The sequence below is a fragment of the Sminthopsis crassicaudata genome, chromosome 3 (genome assembly GCF_048593235.1).
Source record: "Sminthopsis crassicaudata isolate SCR6 chromosome 3, ASM4859323v1, whole genome shotgun sequence".
NCBI classification, from domain to species: Eukaryota; Metazoa; Chordata; class Mammalia; order Dasyuromorphia; family Dasyuridae; genus Sminthopsis; species Sminthopsis crassicaudata.
Genome location: NC_133619.1, coordinates 226,265,677 through 226,286,518, shown reverse-complemented (window position 1 = coordinate 226,286,518; position 20,842 = coordinate 226,265,677). Strand labels below are relative to the sequence as shown.

Sequence of the window (20,842 nt, the reverse complement as noted above, 5' to 3'; positions counted from 1 at the left end):
TTTATTTCTACAAAGCTACAAAGATTCTATCCTTAAGTCTACAAAGACTTAAAGCTTTCTTCAATCATCAAAGTTCTTGAAAGAGATCTGAACCTAGTTTTAAGTTATACAATTATTCTCGTAGATCATAAATTGCACTTTCTTTTAGCAAAAATTATAAGAGGTGACAAAAGTCAAACTACTAACTGACCAAGTAGGAATACAATGATAAGATTAATAAAGCATTTCTATGAAATTACAATTGTAAATCCAATAGGGATCCACAAAAATATCTGACTTTATATTTATTACTATCATTTCATAGAAACACCTTATCATTCCTTTTGGTCAATTAGTAGTTTGGTTTGCTCCAAAGTCCACAAGAATGGAAACAATCCCAAACTAAAATTCATTCACTTAAATTCTCTGACCTAAATTAGATGAGTAGAGTGACCTAAGGAAAGCAAAGAATATTCTCTTTCCTATAACACTTCTGGCCCCAGCTCCAAGAATTTTTAAAGACAAACAAACCATATTATTTTAGGAACCGCTGATAAGTAGGCAACAATTTCCATGTCAATCATTAAGTACTAAAACTGAAGTTTTAAATAATTTTATAAACTGGATCCTACTAACACAAAGAAAATCAAAGGTCACCCATTCTAAAGCTGTTTTTGGAATGAAGTATGATTCCTAATGGTCAGAATTAATAGTAGCAGCAGGCATAGTGAAAAGGGACTTGAAAAATTTAGATATGTTAGAAGTGAGAATGTATGGTTCTTGATGATATATTCTGACTAAAAAATTCTTGGGTACTGCTGTTCTTGTTTGTGTAATAATATAAATAATAGATAGCATTTATAAAGTACCTGCTATGTGCTAGATGCTGTGCTACTCACTTTACAAACACTGTCTCATTTGATTCCCATAACAACTTTGGGAGTTAAATACTACTATTATCCACATTTCACAACTGAAGAAATTGAAGAAAACAGAGATTAAACAATTTGCCCTAATAAATAAATGTCTGAGATAGGATTTGAACTCTGTCTCCCTTACTCCAGGCCTCATACGCTATTTACTATACAATGTTGCCGTTAAAGTACAGATCTACTTGAAAATATATTTATTGTAAAAATTTAGGCTCTATACTATGTTTTAGTCAAGATTCAGTAGTTTTTTGTTTGTTTGTTTGTTTGTTTTTTGAGAGGCAATTGGGAGTTATGGGACTTGCCTAAGGTCACACAGCTAGAAAGTATTTTGAACTCAGCCCTCTGGACTCCAGGATTGGTGGTCTGTGCACTACACTATCTAGCTGATCCAAGAATAGTTCCTTACTAAAGACATGTTTATATATTTGTGCTACTCCAAGTGAAAACTATTTTCAAAAGGAAAATTAAGATTATTATGGCATGGGCACAACTAACCCATAATTAACCTCTTTTGAAAATTTAGATTTATTTTATTTAGGTATTCTTCTTTGAAGAATGTATATATTATTTCACAATATCTTTTTACTCCAGTATCTTCCCTGAACTCAGCACTTGAACTTCAGAGTTTTCCCTAAAAGTCAGTTATTAAACTGAAGGTCTAAATTTTAAAAATTTTAATATCTCCAGTAAACCAGTGAAAATGGCAATTTATTAACTACTTAGTGTGTGCCTGACTCTTTGCTGGACAGAGGTGATACAGAGAAAACCAAAAACAGGATTCCTACCCTCAAGAAGCTCACATTTTATTTTTTAATTTTTATTTATTTTTTCCCTGAGGCTGGGGTTAAGTGACTTGCCCAGGGTCACACAGCTAGGAAGTGTTAAGTGTCTGAAACTAAATTTGAACTCAGGTCCTCCTAAATTCAGGGCTGGTGCTCTATCTACTGCACCACCTAGCTGCCCCCAAGAAGCTCACATTTTAACAGAAAAATATGTTAAAGATCCATAATGTAACGGGGTAATTGCCAAGAGAAGGCACTAGGGTGAGATGGGGGAGCAAAGAAGGGGAAAAACCTGAGAAATACTTCTTGTAGAAGATGCTAAAGACACAGCTACCTGAGCATGTAGGAAAGGAGCTGCTAATTCTGGAGCATCAGTCTCTGAAAATCAGCTTTGAGACATTCTACAAGATAACTAGGTGGCACAAAGGATGCAGCACAGCACCTGGAAAGCTGAATTTGTTAGCTGAATTTGATCTCAAATGCATCCTCTTTGTATGACCCTGGGGCAAGTCATTTAAATTTTGTCTGCTTCCATTTCCTCAGCTGGAAAATGGGGATAATAATAGCACCTTACCTCTTAAGATTGTTTCAAGGATTAAATAAAATATTTACATATTTACAAGTGCTTAAAAAAATTTTTTTTAAAGTTGCTAAAGAGCACTAAGAATGATCAAAAGGCAAAGGATCACTAGAAGATCCATAGAATTATCAGAATCCCTAAATACTTAAAAGATATTGTACTCCCCAGCAAATGCACCCATTAAGTTGAAACCCCACTCAAGGAGGAGCAAAGAATTTTTAATCTAGTTAAAAAAATCAATTCCAGTTACTATGACAACTAAGTACTTTAAGTATTGATATTTTGCCAGTTTCAGTGCCACAAATCAACAAATACAGATGTTAACTCCTTTATGACTTAGCAGATGGTTTCTGAGAATAATTATGGCTTAAACATCAATCATCCTGTTGCCAAACAAGTGAGAAGCCACTCTGACTTTCACCAGGTTAAGTCTATGGTTGATAAACATACATTCTAACATCAAGACCATCCTCAAAGTTAATTCAGGTTGGCAGAGTTGCACATGAATGAATTAAAGTCATAGCTTTCAATAATTACTCTCATATGACAAAGTAGGGTGTTAATGGAAATAGAGTTAAAAGTCCTGTGACATTTAAAGAATTTCACAAGCAACATTACCTTACCTCTCTTTTGCTCATATACATCTCTATGTAAGCTTTTTCTTTTTCTAAATTTTTTTAAAAAGTATAACCAAATCTTCCAAAAAACGACTTACCACTTGTATTCCATAATGGACATGTGCCAAAGTAATAATAATGCTTAATAAGTACAGAAGAATGGGTTCCATATGAGGAGATAATTCTAAGTATACCAAAAGAACGACGAGGGCCAGTGGAACAAGCAATAGATTCAAAGTTTGGCATCTTGTGTTGCTCATCTGACACACAATAAGGCGACACTTAAAAAAGAGGGAAAAAAAATTCAATTAGACATGTATTTCCAATGCTAATTACTAAAGTATGAAACATTACTTAAACATGAATTTTTATATTATCTAGCATCTAAAAGGGAGAAATGTATTTCCTCCAGAAGATGGCTTGATTTTCACTAGTTTTATGGTTGCTTTATTTTGTTATTACAGTTATTCCCTCATATAACCTTTCACCACTGAAACTTTCCTTGAAACAAACCAAAGAAACCTCCAAATACTCCCTGCAACTGATATAGCAACAATATCTGAACATTTCACTTCACATTTGTAATTCTCACCTCTCTCCTGAGAGGACAGAGATAGAGTGGATGAATTTTTCTAGATGAAGAATATTACAAATAGTTAAGAATATGGGGAAATGGAGCTTGGATCAAGCTTTTTCCAAAGGATCCCAGAGTAAAGAGTTAGAGAGGACTTCAGAGATTATGTAGTCTAAGTCCTTCATTTTTTAGAAGAAAAAACTAATAACCAGAGAGGTTAAGTGACATGTTCAAAGACATATAAGTTATTAAGTGGCACGGGATTCAAATCTAGCACTTCTCCCACTAAAACATGCTGCTTTCTTTGTCTTACAAAATATGCAGTTATATGGGATGTTGCAAGTCATTACTAATAAAGTGACATGATTATTATGTATCCTGCAGATTCTAGTCTATTATTACTTTTAATACAGAAATTAGAGGTTTTAAATAACCACAATTTACACTTCCAAAGAATCACTGTTTGATACCATTTATTATAAGCAGAAAATTCCATAGAGCATGAAGTTTTTTGCTTATTACCAGAACAATAATCTAAAAAATCTGCATTGTGACTAAAAGAATAAGACCATAAATAAAGACTAACAGCTATATTAGTCTTAAATTCAATACAATTATAGAAATTAAGACTTAAATTGGAAATTATATAATACAAGGAAGTTTTTTCCTATAAGAGAAAAAAGAATGGGGAAATTTACAATAAAGAGTACCACTAAACAACTGTGTGACTTCAAATATGTAAACTTACCTCTCTGGGATCTCACTGGTAAAAATTAACAAGTCATATTAAAAGATCTCTAAATCTCTTCTAATTCTAACAAGCTATGGTTTACTTTATATGACTCCAAAAGGGGCAGTTATAAGAAGACAGATTTCAGCTAAAAATAACAAAATTTTTCCATAGATATTTACTTATTTGCTTTAATTTTCATATTTAACAAACATATTTATAACAATCCTATGTAATTTTCTTAAATTCTTTGACGACGTGATTTGCACTTTTCCATTCTTAATTATAGTATCTGATTTTCTCAGAACCTTTAAAATCAAGATTTGTTAATGGTCTACCAATGTTATTTTAAAAAAACAAACAACCCTCTTTAATTTATCAATTCATTATTCTTGTTTTTAATTTGTTAATTTCTGATTTAATTGCAATTATTTCCCTTTTTTCCTCCTCATCATATACAACCCAAACAACATATCATGTACTTTATTATAGGCTTTATCTATTAACATATAGAGCAACCAAGAAAACATTTGTTAGAACTAGATCAATAAACTAATATAAGTATATTTGCTGAAATATTTGTCTATAATCATATATGTTACACTAAGTTTTTAACCTATATCTAGAAAAGGATATAAACATATACTCAAATATAATTTTATCACAACAATCACACATTATATAACTTCAAACCAAAACCTTCATAATTAAGCATGAATAGATTAGTTAACATTTAATAACATTAACTACTAGCTAATATTTATTGTTTCAAGGTCTGTAAAACATTTTTTATGTTATCTCACTTGATGCTCACAATAAACCTTTAATGTAGAAGCCCATTATCCCCTTTTTATACATTTGGGTGATTTGGCTAACAAGTCACACAGCCAATAAGTGTCTGAAGCAGGATCTGAATTAGGGTTTTCCTGACTCCAAGCCAGCACACTTTCCTTTATGCTACATCCAGGAACCAGTTGGACCACAGCATTAATGTTAACCTAGCAAGGACCTAAACATTGATCTGTAAATGGTTAAGGAGAGATATCAAAAGAAAAATTCTCAAATTCTTGTTTCAGTCCCCACTTACTTTAACTCAGATGCAACTACCAGTAAAAATGAGGAAATTCTCATTTTGTTCAGGTTTTCTGAGAAATTCTAAAATCAAAAGTTTTTTCTTAAAGATAGATGTATTTACTCTTGTACCAGCTACTTTCTACAGTTGATATTAAATCCTAATAATCCTCTGATGTTTCATGATTTAGAGGAAGAACAAATTCTCACTGTGATGTTGGCAAAAGCTGTTCCAACCATGTAGTAGAAAAGTCTAGGATGTGTCTCTAAAATATCAGATGGTGACCAGAGGACCCAACTTGTACTCAGAATGAAAAGCAAACATGGAGAAAAAAAGGGCAGCATCGTTTCATAGATGGAACTGTGCTTCAAGGTGTTATTTCTGTAGGCCCTGGAAATAAAAATACATTATTAGATACTAAAATTTACCCATTCAAAAAATATCATTCATTACTTTATATTTGTATAACACTTGACAGTTTTCCAAGTGCTTTTACAAATATCCTATTTCATTTGCAACAACCCTTACCTCCACTTATCAAATGAAAAGAGGGGAAGAAAAGTTTCAAGTGCTTTGTCTACAGCCATGGAGTTATTAACTGGTAGCCCAAGACAAGCACATAAGGCTTCTGACTTCAATGTTCTTTTTATTGCACTACTGAAAAAAACCTACTAAATGTCTATTATATGCAAAGCACTGTACTAGGAGATATAAAAGATGCAAAGATAAAGATAGGAACCTCTGAATTCAATTAACCTTATAATTTAGTAGAGATAATAAGAAATGTATCTAAAGAAATCTGGCATGCAGTTTACTGTTAAAGAGATGATAGCATGACATAGTGAACAGAGGCATGACCCACAATCATGAAGATTTGGTTTCCAATGTTGCCTCTGACACATAATTAGTTGTGTGACAATGGGCAAATCATTTAACTTTTCAGAATCCCAAAGCAATCCTCCACACCTATAAAATTAATAAGTTACTAATCTATGTCTGTGGGGGAGTTTCTACAATTTTTCTTACACTGATGAACTCAATGGATCAGCTTTTTTTTTTTTTTTTTTTTTTTTTTTTTTTAAATTAAGGAAAGAGCTACAAAGTATTTTTAGCACTTAGAGGAGAGAAATAATTCTGGATCAAAATGATAAGGAAAGACTATAAAAGAGGCAGAATTTGAGCTGAAGAAATAGGGAGAGGTTTGAACTAAATGGTCCATACATACCCTTTCCAGACAAGGAAACTGAAGAAACAAGGGCTGAGGGAGAAAGTAGCAAAGTCTACTCAAGAAAAACACAAGTTATCCAGTTTGGCATGAGTATTGCATAAGCTTAAGGCTTATAGCAAGAAACAAAATAAGAAGAAAAAATTTGGACTCTACTGCAGAGGGCTTTGAATGCCAGGCCAGAGTCTGAATTTTGACAGGCAATGGTGGAACTACTAAAGGTTTTTTTAAAAAGCGAGTACCATAGTCAGAACTATGTTCTAAAAAGATTCACCACAACTGAGGTACCATATGACAGGAAAAGATGATAATAAATTTTAGAGGGGATATGGGAAAACTGGGACACTAGTATATTATTGGAGGAATTGTGAATTGATCCAACCATTCTACAGAACAATTTGGAACTAGGCCCAAAGAGCTTTAAAAAACTGTGCATATCCTTTGACCCAGCAGTGTCTCTACTGGGCTTGTATACCAAAGAGACCATCAAAGAGGGAAAAGGATCCACATTTGCAGAAATATTTGTAGCAGTCCTTTTTGTTGAAGCAAGGAACTGGAAATCAAATAGATGCTCATCATTTGGGGAATGGCTGAATAAGTCATGGCGTATGAATTAGTAATAGAATATTTATTGTTCCATAAGAAATGAGGAGCTGACTTCAGAAAAGCCTGGAAAAGACTTACATGAATTGATGCTAAGTGAAATGAGTAGAACCAAGAGAACACAGTACACTCCAACAACAAAATTATATGATGACCAACTAAAATGGACATGGCTCTTTTCAACAATAAGGTGATTCAAGACAATTCCAACAGACTTGTGATGGAGAAAGCCATCCACATCCATACCAGACTATGGTATAGAGACAAATGTGCATCAAAGCATATTTTCACCTTTTTTGTTGTTGTTGTTTGTATACTTAGTTTTTTTTTTTCTTTCTGTTTTTTTCCCCCTTTTGATCTGATTTTTCTTGCACAGCATGATGAATATGGAAATGTTTAGAAGAATTGCACATATTAACCTATATTGGATTGCTTCTTGTCTCTGAGAGGAAATGGGGAGGGGGTATTTTAGAACACAAGATTTTACAAAGGTGAATGATGAAAACTATCTTTTGGGGTTGTATTTGGAAAAATAAAAAGCTATTAAAAAAAAAGATTAGTCACATTATGAAAGATGACAGGTTGGGGAGAAGAGGTTAGACTGAAAACTAAAAGCAAGGAGACCAGTTAACATGCCACTGGGAACTACTGAAATCATCTTGGAGAGAAAAGAACTAAAACTATGGTGGAGGTATTAGGAATGAAAATATTTTAGTAACAGTAATATCCATAAAAAGGTTCTGAATAAAGTAGTGATTTTAAATGTTTTTATTTAAACATTTAGTAAGAATAAGGTTGTACCAAACAGTAGAGGATAAGAAATTCATAAGAACACCTAAAGATCTGCACTTCCAAGGGAACAAGTCTCCAACTTTGTATTCCTTCCCCCAGAACTCTCTTGTATCTGGTAAAATCTCTCAGTCAGGCAAGGGCTCACAGACAAGCTGGGCATTCCTTTGACCTTAGCAGATCTCTAACAGATAATAGGCATTTCCTTCCCAACCTCATCCTATGTAATTTTTGTCCATGTCTTTCACTTTTTTCTCCAGAGAACCTAACACAGGGTCTTTCTCCAATTTTTGTATTACCTCAGAAATATCAATCATCATACTCAGGTCTGTCCATATATATAAAGGGCTGAAACTCTGAATAGCTGCACTGGAATCAGACAATCGAGTACTTAAGGCTAATTACCTATTGGACAATGCTCTATTAGCACATGCTTGGAAAAATGGCCCTTTCCACTATTCTGTGCTGGCTCAACCTTTTGGTGTATACAGATAATTGTAGTAGGGATTAGGGGATGGAGTAAGACAAGCCAGAGTCACTTTGGAGGAGGACAATGAGAAGGGAAGTCGATCGGTGGAGAGTGAGAGCAATCCCCTTCACTTCTCCCCCTAAAGACCAAAGACTTTTGCTTATCCTGACTCTGGCTGATCCTGAGGTCAACTCCCTGTTGAGTAGCTCCCTGCTAACTCAGACTTCACACATATGTTTTCTCTTGTTATTATTGCTCTCTGCCTAGTCCATATTCTTTTCAATAACATATGTGTTCAATAAGGTCTCATGCTGTTTCCTTTTGCTGACAGCAAGGACAATCTCCCCATTCCCACTAAACATCTTTCCATTATTTATCATTTTGATGATTGTGGCAATGAACTATCTCATGAATTATATACTTCAGGGGGAATACTGGCATTAAAAAGACAGATTTTTCAATAACTAAAAAACATTTTGAAGTTTCTCCAAAATATTACACCTCAATTCTGAGTCCATGTCATTGTCCACCTGTAGCATCTATCTAGAATGTGAATATCAAGAGATTATCTCCATGGATTGCCTACTATATTGCATGTAATAGTCTCAAAGTGTAGTCTACAGGGACCCATGGAATTCCCTGAGACTTTTGCAGGGATCCATTAAGTTAAATTATTTTCATAATTCTACAAAAATATTTTTAGTTTACAATATGATAAATATCAATAGATATATAACTCACATAAACAAAAACACTTGGAGGTAGGTGGTCTTCAACAAATTTAAGAATGTAAAGGAATCTTAAGAAAATGTTTGAGAATGGTTGGTCTAGGCAATGTGTTTTTTTGTCCACTATTTTTATCATGTATAAGTATTAGACTAATCTCTTTTGGATTGCTATAGATTTCACTAAGACAACTACAGTATTCCTGGATAAGAGACAATTAGGAGCATTTGGAAAAATCTCACCATTGGTAGAGAATCCCTATTTTGGATTTTGCAAAGGAAGTCTTCCAAGACACTAGAAAATACTGATTAGTAAATAAGTATCTCAATTTTGGACTTCATTTATTAATATTCAAAAGATTTTGAGCAAAATCTTTAGCCACTGTCACAGGTTCTTATGTAATTTCAATATATTCATGAGATTCATCTTTTTCAAATAAAACCAACTTTACAAAACCAAAAGCTTAAAATACACACACACACACACACACACACACACACACACACACACACACACACACACACACACACACACACACACACACAGCAGGAGCTTATATTCTTTCATCTCTTTGAAAAAATGGTTTGCTATGAAAAAGAAACAAAAAACTCAAAGAGTCCCTTCTCAAATTTTCACCAAAGGATATCCTTTCTAGGTTACAATTCAAAAAAGATTTTAGAGATGAGAAAGTAGGCATGAGCCAATAGTTAATAATTTGACAGATCAATACAAAGGAAATATAATTCCCAAACTTTAAAGAGTTATAAAAACATGATCATATTCTATATACAGAATACTACATGAAGGAAGCACAATGTATAGTGGATACAGGACTGGAAGTTCCAGTTCTCTCTTAGTGGCATACTTGCTATATGACTCTGAACAAGCTGTTTTAGCCTCTCTGACAGCCTCAGTTTCCTTTTATAAAGTAAGGATAGTATTAGCACCTATTACATAGGTTTTCTTTGAGAATCAAATGAGAGAGTATGTGTGTATATGTGTGTGTGTTTATAATATATATATGTATGGATGGAGGGAGAGTCTGCTTTGTAAACTTTAAAATGTTATATAAATCTCAGGCATGTTTTATGAAAAATAGGAAATAAAGATTTAAAGTTAACCCACTCTTAGGAGAATTTTTTAAAAATATATTCCATTTTACTAACTTATTGAATCATTAAAAAAAAAAAAAAACAAACCTTTATGGATCAAATTTTCTTCCAATTGATCAAAATTGTTTAATCAGAACATCCTTTTCACCTAAGTTCTGAAAAAATATAGCAAGTAAACAGCAACCTAAGAAGTAAGACTAAATGGGCATTCCTTTCATCAGAAACTCTTAATCTAGAGACAACACAATACAATAGAAAAGGACCTGGATTTGGTATCAGAGGACCGGAGTTCAAATTTTGCCTCTGCTCCTTACCACATTTGTGAATTAGGTCAAAATATGAGGCTTGTATCTTGGCGTAGGTTATCCAAGTTCCCTTCCAGCTCTAAATATATAATAATATAATCCCTTATCAAACAATAAAGACAAAACATGACAGGCCACTTTGAATTTATTAAGGCCACTAAATAAATCTTATCTTACTTGGGGTCTACGTTTCAACTCCTTTTAAAAAGAAGTTTCTCTTTAAGCTATAGCTACTAGAAGTATCAATAAACATTCAGAATGGATGGTATAATGTTTAAAGACATCCTTCCAATGCTAAATGCTTCAATAGCCTGGAAAGATTATGAACATGGCCAATACAACAGAGATAAAACCAAACCCAACCCCCAAAAATGTTTCTCCAAAATTGGTAGATTTCTACTACCAAAGTATCTTTATGATTCCTCTAAAAGTATTTTCTAATGTAAAGATCAAGGGAAAAAAAATTATTTAACCCCAAGGAGGCCTGGTTCCATATAGGTAACATGTCAACATCTGATATGAAGAAATCTGAGGACATTTCTTAAGGTCTTAGTCTTAAAAAGTTCTAAAATTTGTCATGATAGTACAATGGAATTTGAAAAAACATTTTTTTGAATAAAAAAAATAAAACCAAAACTGAGAACCAAAAGACCTGAATTTCAATCCTGCATGTGGTATTAACATTTTTAGGCAATACTTGAGGGAAATGCAACATTCTTGGAGAAGTCATGGGATCTTTCTGGATCTTGAAAATTCATTTGGGAGATAGACTAGATGATTTCTAACATTGCATGTAGCTCTAAGATCCCTATACAGCATATATTTCTACCTCTTCCCTATCTAAAGTAAGGTGGTCTTTGTCTTGAATCTTCTTTGAAATCTACTCTCAGCATCAACCTATAGGAAGATATCAATCAATGCCTCACAAAAACTTAGTTGCTCTGACAAAACAAACTTCTTTCCCACTTTTCTTTATCAGCCTTCCCCCAGTAAACCAAATCACAGGACTTAAGAGCTAGGAGATATCATCTAAGCCAACCTTCTTTATTTTACAGATAAGGACAACCCACATCCAGAGAAGTTAAATGACTTGCCCAAAGTCACAAAAATTAGTAAGCATCAGAGAAAGAGTTAAATCCAGATCATATTCCAAACCCAAACATTATTCTCCTTTCTTTATCAAAAAAAGCTCTGCTGGCTAGCAATTCTTCCATCTTCAATCCTTCATGGCAATAAGATTATTTCCAAAACCTGCTTTATTAAATATTACCACCAATTCCAAGTAGGTCCAGATTCCAAGAAAAATAAAGTGATCAAAGCAATATTGCAAATAATTCTTTAAAGTTTTAGTTTGACCAAAGACTTAATGAGGATACCAACAAATAAAAGACAATTTTGGATAAAAAGCAAAAAGAGAACTACAGTTCAATATTGACTCCAGACACATCACATAACCCCTCTAGGCTTCAGTGCCATCTATTGTTCATTCCAATTGAATAATTTGATAAAATAATTGCCAGCTCTGCCATAAGCCTCTTAAAAAGCACTAGGACAAGATTTATAAAAAGTTATAGAGAAAAATCATGTCCTCTTTGTTTTTTCTCAGAATTCTTTTTTAGGGTTCAATCAAAATATAGTTCTCATGAGTTTTTCAAAATGGTCTTAAGTCTCATGAAGAAAAAAAATTGGGGGAGGAGAGGGAAATATATCTATGATTAAATTGTAAAGTATTCCTAGGAAGAAATGTATTTTATCACTACAGATTAGCACCTTCTCTTACACTTTATAGTCTTTTACTATTCTCCTAGACCAAGAGAGTTGCCTGGGCCTCTGAGAGGTTAAGTGACTTCCTCTGAGTCATACAGCAAGTAAATATCAGAATCAGGACTTCAACTTAAGTTTTCCTGATTCCAAGGTCAGCTTTTCATTCATTATATCAAGCTTCTTCTTTTCCAAAGACAAGGAAAACAAATATGAAATTATTTAAGTAAATCTATGCCAATAACCTTAAAATTCCTTTCCCCTCAATTTATATATATATTTTTAAGAACTTACTTGAAAAAGTTATATAAACTCATTGGCAGAGTCACACATGCTGCACACCCTAAAAAGGAAAGATATTTTAAGTTATAAATTTTCATTCAAGTCTGACAATGGCAGCAGCTAAACAAATTTTACGTCAATAACTTCAAATAAACAAATCTTTTTACATTACTATTATGTACAAAGCACTTAAGACAGGCACTGAGAGAGGTATAAACTTAAATAGAAGATGATTACTGCTTACAATGTACTCACTTCAGGAAGCTCTGATTTTCACATATGTAAGCCCTCCTTCTAATGATAAAGGATACAGCTATCTCTGGGCCTTAGTAAATTGTTGTATGTTACTATGACCAGAATAAATTAATTATTCAGGGATTAACTGCTAAATTGAACTAGACTAATTTCTGCACAGAGATCATTCCTTCACACAGTCCTCTTTTGCATCTTGGAAGGATCTACGAAAAAACATAGTACTCTCTAGCCATAATCTTCAAAACTTCAGAGTCCTAGCTATATCATGATAAAGAAAACAATTCTGAAAAACAATTTAAAAATGAGAAAAAAGAAAAAGATTTTCTAAATAGGATTCTTCTACTTACACACTGTCTGGATATTACCTCCCTTGAAAAAGTTTCCCCTTTCCCCAATTCCCCTTCTAGCTCTATTATAATTTCTCTCCTTCCTTCACTGTCAAACTTTATAAAGGGAGTCTATACTCATTTCTAAAACCTCCTCAAGTATTCCCAGCCTTGTTTATAATATAAAACTTAAGTTGGCAACAAGCATCATTCAAGTGGAAAGATGGTAGTAATATGTTAAAGTATATTGCCATTCAAACCACAAGCTTTACCACCAACAATCACTGCTTGTCAGTCAGTGTGACTGCCTTTGAGCAATTGTTCCCTACTACCTGAGCTCTTCTTTTCACCATCTCCACCACAAACTTGTGGCAAAAGTACTATGAATGAACAAAGAGCTGGTAAGGCAAGGAATGACTAGAGAGAGGGACTTTTGTAGGCTTAAAGTCTAGGATTATGTCATATCTATTTTTATAGAGCACTTAATTCAATAAGTGCTTTAAAAATTATTTTTTGGATTGAGAACATGAAGAGTTATTGTCTGCTTAGCAAGCTATTTCCCTTTACTTTCTTCACATGATATATAACAAAAAGAAAACATTAACAATGTTATAAAAGAAACTACTACTATTGTTTGATACAGAATGTAAATAGGTGACTGCATTTTTTAATGCTGATGTAAGGGACCAAAAAATCTTAATAAACAAAGCACCAAGACAAAAAGAATCCAAAACCAACATCACAAGATCACACTCATAAATTTAGAGGTTAAAGGGACTTTCTTTAGAAGTCACCTAGTCTTCCTCATTTTACAATAGGAAAACTGAGTTCCAGGGCAACTGAGTGACCTGCACATGATGACAGAGCTTCAAAGAAACAGAGCAAACTCAGTTCTGTGGTTTCAAATCCCAAATTTTTTTCACTAGACTATGCTCCTTTTCCAAACTTTTTCATCTTACAAGTCAGATATTTAAAAACTCATGATGATAAATGCTAATCACTTTCTAAAAATCATGTTGATAAAAAAATCATCATCTATATCAGCATATTTTATGTTCTCTCAAAAGTGCTAGCATTTACTAATACATTTCAAGGAATATTACTAGACAAATTAAGTATTAGTTTCATATGTGTTCATAAGTTTCATATGTGGCAAATGACTTTTTTTTTCTCTTGAAGGTCACTAACTCAGAAAACCACTATTAAAAACCACAAGTAAAAAAGCAACCTAAATTAATTTTGAAAGTAAAAATATGTGATTCTATTAATCTGCTTTTAAAATTAATAAGAATTTAATTAAAATAAAAATAGGCAACATAAAGCCATTCAATGATGGTTTAAAAATATGTATATAGGTTTTAAAGAGAAACAGAAAGAAGGTCAGAAATAAAATGAAGACATAGAGAATATACTAAAATATATCTCAAAGAACACTGCTAGGTACATTCTCAGATTATAGCCCTTAAGACACCAGAACCAAACAGACATTAAAGTACTATTGCATTTTCCATGGGGATTCCTTCAAGGGTCAAAAATTTGACATTTTAAATTTGTTAAAATTCTCATGTAATCCAGAAGCATGAAAAAAGGGATAATGATATTGAGTCATGATATAGTATGTAACAGACTAGAATTATAACAAAACACCATAAATGTGTTTTTAAAAGATCACAAATAATTCTAATTGTTCTTCATGGCCAGCTAAAAGAATGTATGGAACGTAACTAATGGAAATTTTATGGGGGAAAAAAAAACACATGGCATCTAAAGAATTATCAATTACATTATTATCTGAATCCATTGTAGTTATATTTCCTTAACTAAAATTTGGAACACATGGTCTGCAATGGAAGGTAGAAATCTTTGCTTTATTTATAAATGCAGTATGACTAAAAATATCATAACCTACTTTTACCGTTGCTATACAACCCCAAAATATACACAAATGAACAAACTTAATGTGATCTTATATATACACATTTTTAGGATAATCTTTTTTTTTTTTTTTTTTTTTTTTGGTGAGGCAACTGGGATTAAGTGACTTGCCCATAGTCACAGAAGTAGGTTAAGTGTCTGAGGCCAGATATGAACTCAGGTCCTCCAGACTTCAGGGCTCTTATTCTTCTAGATGCCACCTAGGATAATTATAAAGTTGTTTTTTTACATGACTCAATCCAATGATTTATATTTTTACAATCATGTTTATCCTCATTCAGTTACTATTTGTCAAATTTTTCCAAAATTTTCCAAAATATTTTAATAATTTATAGGCATGACTAGAATAAGTAAAATTTCTTATTCATACAAAATAACCTTTCTAATTCACAATATAGGCACTACCCACTATTCAGCACATCTAATTATAAAATAAGCAGATAATGTCCTACAGTACAAATTAATATTCTAAACTGCTCTCAAGAGAAGGAGAGGTGTATAGGAGTGGATGGCAAGAAGACAAAAAAGAGGCAAAAGTTTGATGAACAGCATTATATTGACAATAGTCTTTACCGTGAGCAAATAAGACCTAGAATTTGCTCTACTCATCCTAACCAACATCTTATTACTCTCCACTAACCCTCAAGCCATTTCTTCCATTATTATGCCATTGAAGAAGAGGATCTGGTCCATAAATCATGTGGTATACAAATTACTAGCTATTGAGAGATATGCTAGTTAAGAGTGTGGGCTTAAAATTAAAAGTAACAAGATAGTTTCTCCTTGGAGGTTACCAAATGCAACTTATATTCTGAAATGTGGCTCACAGGCTAATAGATCTGATATCATTACCTTAAAATTTAATACATTTCTCCAATAAGATATGCTGCTTAACTCACAATTATTTAGTTCACTGAAAAAAATAGCAAACAGTAAGATCACCCAGTTAAGTAAGATTATCCAGTCACCATAAGCATCCAAAAAATGTTTTGTCAAAAAGTAGATTATGAAAATAGTCATATGTTTTCAGAAAAGCCAGACTTACATTACAAAATAAGTATTTTTCTTTGAACGTGTTTTGGTTATTTTGGCAGAGAACCAAGAAAATACTCAAAAGACTTGTCCTTCTGCCTCTTAAGTTCAAAGTGCAGTTTTAAGTATCACAAGAGGTACTCAAGATTCAGGAGGGCAGAGAATAAAAAAGGAGAAAAAAACCATAGGTGAGGTACTTCAGAAGAAAAAAAAAAAAACAAAGCAGCTGAATTTTGAAAGAGATATACAATAAAAATATCTAAAACAGCTTTAGAGTTAATAGTAAAAATAAAATGTAGCCTTAAAATTCAATACTAGAATAAATGTAGCTCCCACCTAAATCCTCTTCAGCAATAAAAACTGGGATTAAAAAAAAAAAAATAGATTAACTACTTTCAAACTAATCTAGTCTTAATCAAGAACTTTTAATCTGTTTTTGTACTTTAAATACAAAGATTCTGTTGTTTTTACATTGGTGGCAGTGATTGCTTTAAATAATAAGGCTAAGATTCTGTGAAAACTTGTCCAAATCTGTATGATACATTTTTCTAAGACATTTTCCTAATTTTTATCTTTAATAATAGCAATTGTAGTAATATGGGAATTTGGAGGGTATACAATAAAAAACATTTTTGCTTTTGACAAAGAGGTGGTGGTTAAGATAGGCTTTAACATGGAGCTTCTTACCAATAATCATTGCAGTGAATAGGTCTCTATATAAGAAATTAAACAGGAAAGGTTCATACCAGGCCTCAACTCCCACAATCGCAGTCACTATGTAGACAACAGAAATAGTCTGAAAAAGAAAGGCACATAGAAGCATAGGGAGAAATTAACAGCTGGAAAACTTGCAAGTCAGTTTTCTGTATTATAAATCTAATTTTTTTTTTAAAAAATTTTTTTTAAAGTAAGGGATGTTTTAACTGTTCCAAGGTTTTTTTCCTTTTTAAAATGAAAACCATTCTACATCTCTACAACTGACAGCTATCTACAAAACATGAGTATATTTTAAGATGATAATTTCCATTTCTAATTAATTCTCCCCCCAAAATATACTCTTACTTCCTGATCGAAGTTTTAGGTGGGGACAGAAAGAATAAAAGATCAAGAAGCTGAAACTCAAAACTCAAAGCAAGCTTATGGTAAGAAGAGGATAAAAGCTTTCTGTTCAGTGAAGGAGTCAGCAACAGAGTATAAAAGGCAATATAGATGTATCTGTAACAGGATAGACAAAAACAACTTGAAATATAACATTCATATAGTACATGGAATGACAAGGGTTTACCAATGTTTAGCAGCATATGTTATGCATGACTAAATATGTACAACCTATGTCAAATTTTTTACAAGTCAGGGAAAAGGGAGGTGGGGGGAGGGGAGAAAGAAAACTTGGAACTCAAAATTCCTTAAAAATTAATGCTAAGAATTATCTATACATGTAACTATGGAGGAAGAATATTATTTTTAAAAAATGTTCAGCAGTAACATTAAAGAAACTAAGGCAAAACATCAACTTACCACCTGGCTAATGTCATATCCCCAAGGCAAGAAGAGAATTCCTGTATTATACTTTTCCCAGTGGGACAGGATAAAAGAAAACAAGACTACCCATAAGAGAGTATATAAAACAATAACACTGACGCCCGTGGCTCCCCGTCCAAAGATGGAATATACAGTCACTACAAAGTAAACACATGACCAACTATCTAATCCATGATCAAATAATTCTCCTAAAGGGGTGCTGGAGTTGGTTCTACGAGCTTGCTTTCCATCAACACCATCTGGAACAGAAATCGAAATAAATCAAAATTTCCATGAGCAGGTAGAAGTCTTTCATTACAAATAATTTTTAAAAATCTAACCATTGATGTTTAGAAACAAAACATTTATTAATTTAAATATGAAATCTGTTACCTTGATTAAAAAGAGTAATCTAAAATTAAACATATTAACAACTAAATCTGAAGAAAGAATCAATCTTCCATTAAAAATGCTGCTCAATACCTGATACTACCAGCTTAACCTATAATTTTCACAAGGGTATAAGGTACATGTGACTAAATTATAGAATGTATTATTTAGATCTCCATACATATGTGAAAAACAAGAATTTGTCTTAAGGCTTCCAATTTTATTGCTTCAAGTTCATACTATCACTAGTCTTAAGTGTTACTTTCTTGCTACTACTCGTATACGGCACATTTGCCCACAATGGCTTTACACAAGTTATCTCTCCTGCCTAGAATGCACTCTCTCATTACCTCGTCTCAAAATCCCTAGTTTCTTTCAAGGTTTTGCCCAAGCACCATCTTCTCTACATGAGGTCTTTCTTTTTAAAATCACCACAAGCATATTTTGTACATGCATACCCAAGCTACAAGTTTCTTGGGTGCACGGATTAGTTTATTTTTGTCTTTCTATTCCCATTGGATGACACACAGAAGGCATTTAATAAATGACTACCAGAGCTTTAGCTTTAATGAAAAGAGAAAAATGAGTTCCCATTAGCTTGTCAAATTACCAGCCCAAATAGCAGAAGAATTTTGAAAAACTTATAGCAATTCTACCTTCACACTTTTGAATCTGTAAATGGATGTTCGTACAATACTAAAAAAGGCGTTTATTCTCTTATGGCAAATCTTCCTTGACAATCATTTTCCCCTATTTACTGATTTAGCAATCTATAAATATAAACTATAAATGCAGAATTAATGAAACAGGTAGTAAAAACATTTTCCATACTTTCTTGCTCCAATGGCTATTAACAGGTAGACAGACATCTCAAAAAGTATCATGATTCCCTAAGTCATTGTTCACTAAATAAGCATTAAACAAATGTCATTACTTCTGGGAATCAGAGCCATACTTTTTCTTCCTTATACTCCAATCATCTAAATCTGGTTGATAATGAGCTAGTTGAGTAAGATCCTGGGCCCTATTACTACCAACATTAAGATACTAGAGCCTATGTACAGGAAAAGATTAATTGTGATTAAAAAGAAAGAAGAATTAATTCAATGAAGGAAAAAATGTGGTTTCCCTTAATGAAAAAGAATAATTTTCCTGTCCCCCGATTAGTCTACAGAGACCCACAATCTTACCTAGAGTGTAAGCAACGAAGTTAAGGATGCCCACTACAATCCATACCCATCCAGGTACATGTTTCTGACCTGGTGCTGAAAAGCAAAAAATACATTCTTTAAGACGTAATAATTATTATCACAAAAAACATTTTCAATAAAAATTGTTTTTAATTAGGGAATATAAATAATGTCAAGAACATATAATGAGTATCTACATATTGTAATGACAAAATGATCCAACCCAAGTAAATACTAAAATATTTGCAATTAAAACCTCCTGAGATACTGAGAGTAACTTGCACAGGCAGTATGTATCAGCAAAAGAACTTGAACCCACATCTTCCTAACCCTGAAGCCAGTTCTCTACTCACTATCACACCATACTTATACAAAACCAGTACTTTCATTTTGCCCTAAAAACTGCTTGTCTTGGGAAGAAAAATAAATAAATAAATAATAAAGATTTTCTAAAGTTCATCTAAATTTACTCTATTTGGGAATGAGACTTTTTACTGCTTATGTGAAAATGGCAAATGTTTACCGACCATCCTCTTTCCAATCACAATATTTTATTACTATAATAATTCAAAAATACTTTTATTTTGAATATAAGTGGAACTTCCCATGTTAAGCAAATGGAAATGTTTTGGCTTTACTTTTTTTAAAAAGTAGAATGGAAAGAGCACTGTACTTCTATTTCCACATTTCTCATTATCTTCTTGATTTGTGAAAGGTAAATTAAATTGGCTAATTCTCAATTTCCCTATCTCTTCAAGTAAAACACTTTGGGAGAACAGAAAATGAGGCATATCTCCCTACTCTTGGCAATAAAACAGAGTGCTACAATCAAGTCACTATTCCCTGTTTTTTTCATAACTGGTACAAGAAAATTCAATGTTCATGGGAAGGAAGCCATTGAAATTTCCCAAAATAGCTATATTATAGATCCCAAAGGTACTAATTTTAAAAAAAATTTTAAATAGCATAAAGTACCTGATGATACCACCTTACATTTGTATAGACATTTAAATGTCTTCAAAATACATACATCTTCACATTTCATCTTTACAACTATTCTGAGTAAGCCGGAGCCCGGAGCTACTATTATTTTTTCCAATTTACAAATAGTCTCATAATGTGCGAGTGACTTGCCCAAAGTTACAGAATAAGAAGCTAGATTCTGAATCCTAATCCAGCAATGATTCCACCGTGGCCCTAAACAATCTCAAATGGTTAGCTCTGAGATTTTGTGAACTATAAAAGTAAATCCAGTCTTAAACATAAATTACAATAAATTATATAAGGTATGATTTAGAACTAATCAATTCTAGTTACCAAAATATTCTGATTCCTAGAGAGGATTGTCATGGATTACTGATTTTGAAAAAATAAGAATAAGATACATTCAAAATTAAAATTATATTAAACAGATTTTAATTTTTTTCCTGATTATTCAACAATTTGCTCAAATAATATCCTTTAGTACCTAAGTACTATACTTGAAGTATAGTACTACCTCGAGGTATATCAATGATATAAATTATCAATCTATTACATATTATAAAAGTGATTCTTGACAAAATTGCAAACATTAATCAAGAATTTTAAATGTTCTTAGTTGTCTGAATCTCTGCTATTCAATTAAACTTTTTAAAGATAGAGTTTGTGACCAA

At 32.5% G+C, this 20,842-nt stretch overlaps 1 protein-coding gene across 1 annotated transcript in view; it reads right to left on the bottom strand.

The window, feature by feature from the left end:
• The window catches only part of SELENOI (selenoprotein I), a 45,454-nt gene that overhangs the window by 2,325 nt on the left and 22,287 nt on the right, over positions 1–20,842 (bottom strand). The window contains exons 4-9 of the mRNA XM_074300107.1: positions 19,188–19,262; positions 17,605–17,867; positions 16,774–16,882; positions 12,551–12,599; positions 5,476–5,656; positions 2,989–3,171 (exon numbers count right to left, since the gene is read on the bottom strand). Of these exons, the coding sequence (XP_074156208.1) occupies positions 2,989–3,171; positions 5,476–5,656; positions 12,551–12,599; positions 16,774–16,882; positions 17,605–17,867; positions 19,188–19,262 (860 nt within the window). The remainder of the gene's footprint in view (positions 1–2,988; positions 3,172–5,475; positions 5,657–12,550; positions 12,600–16,773; positions 16,883–17,604; positions 17,868–19,187; positions 19,263–20,842) is intronic.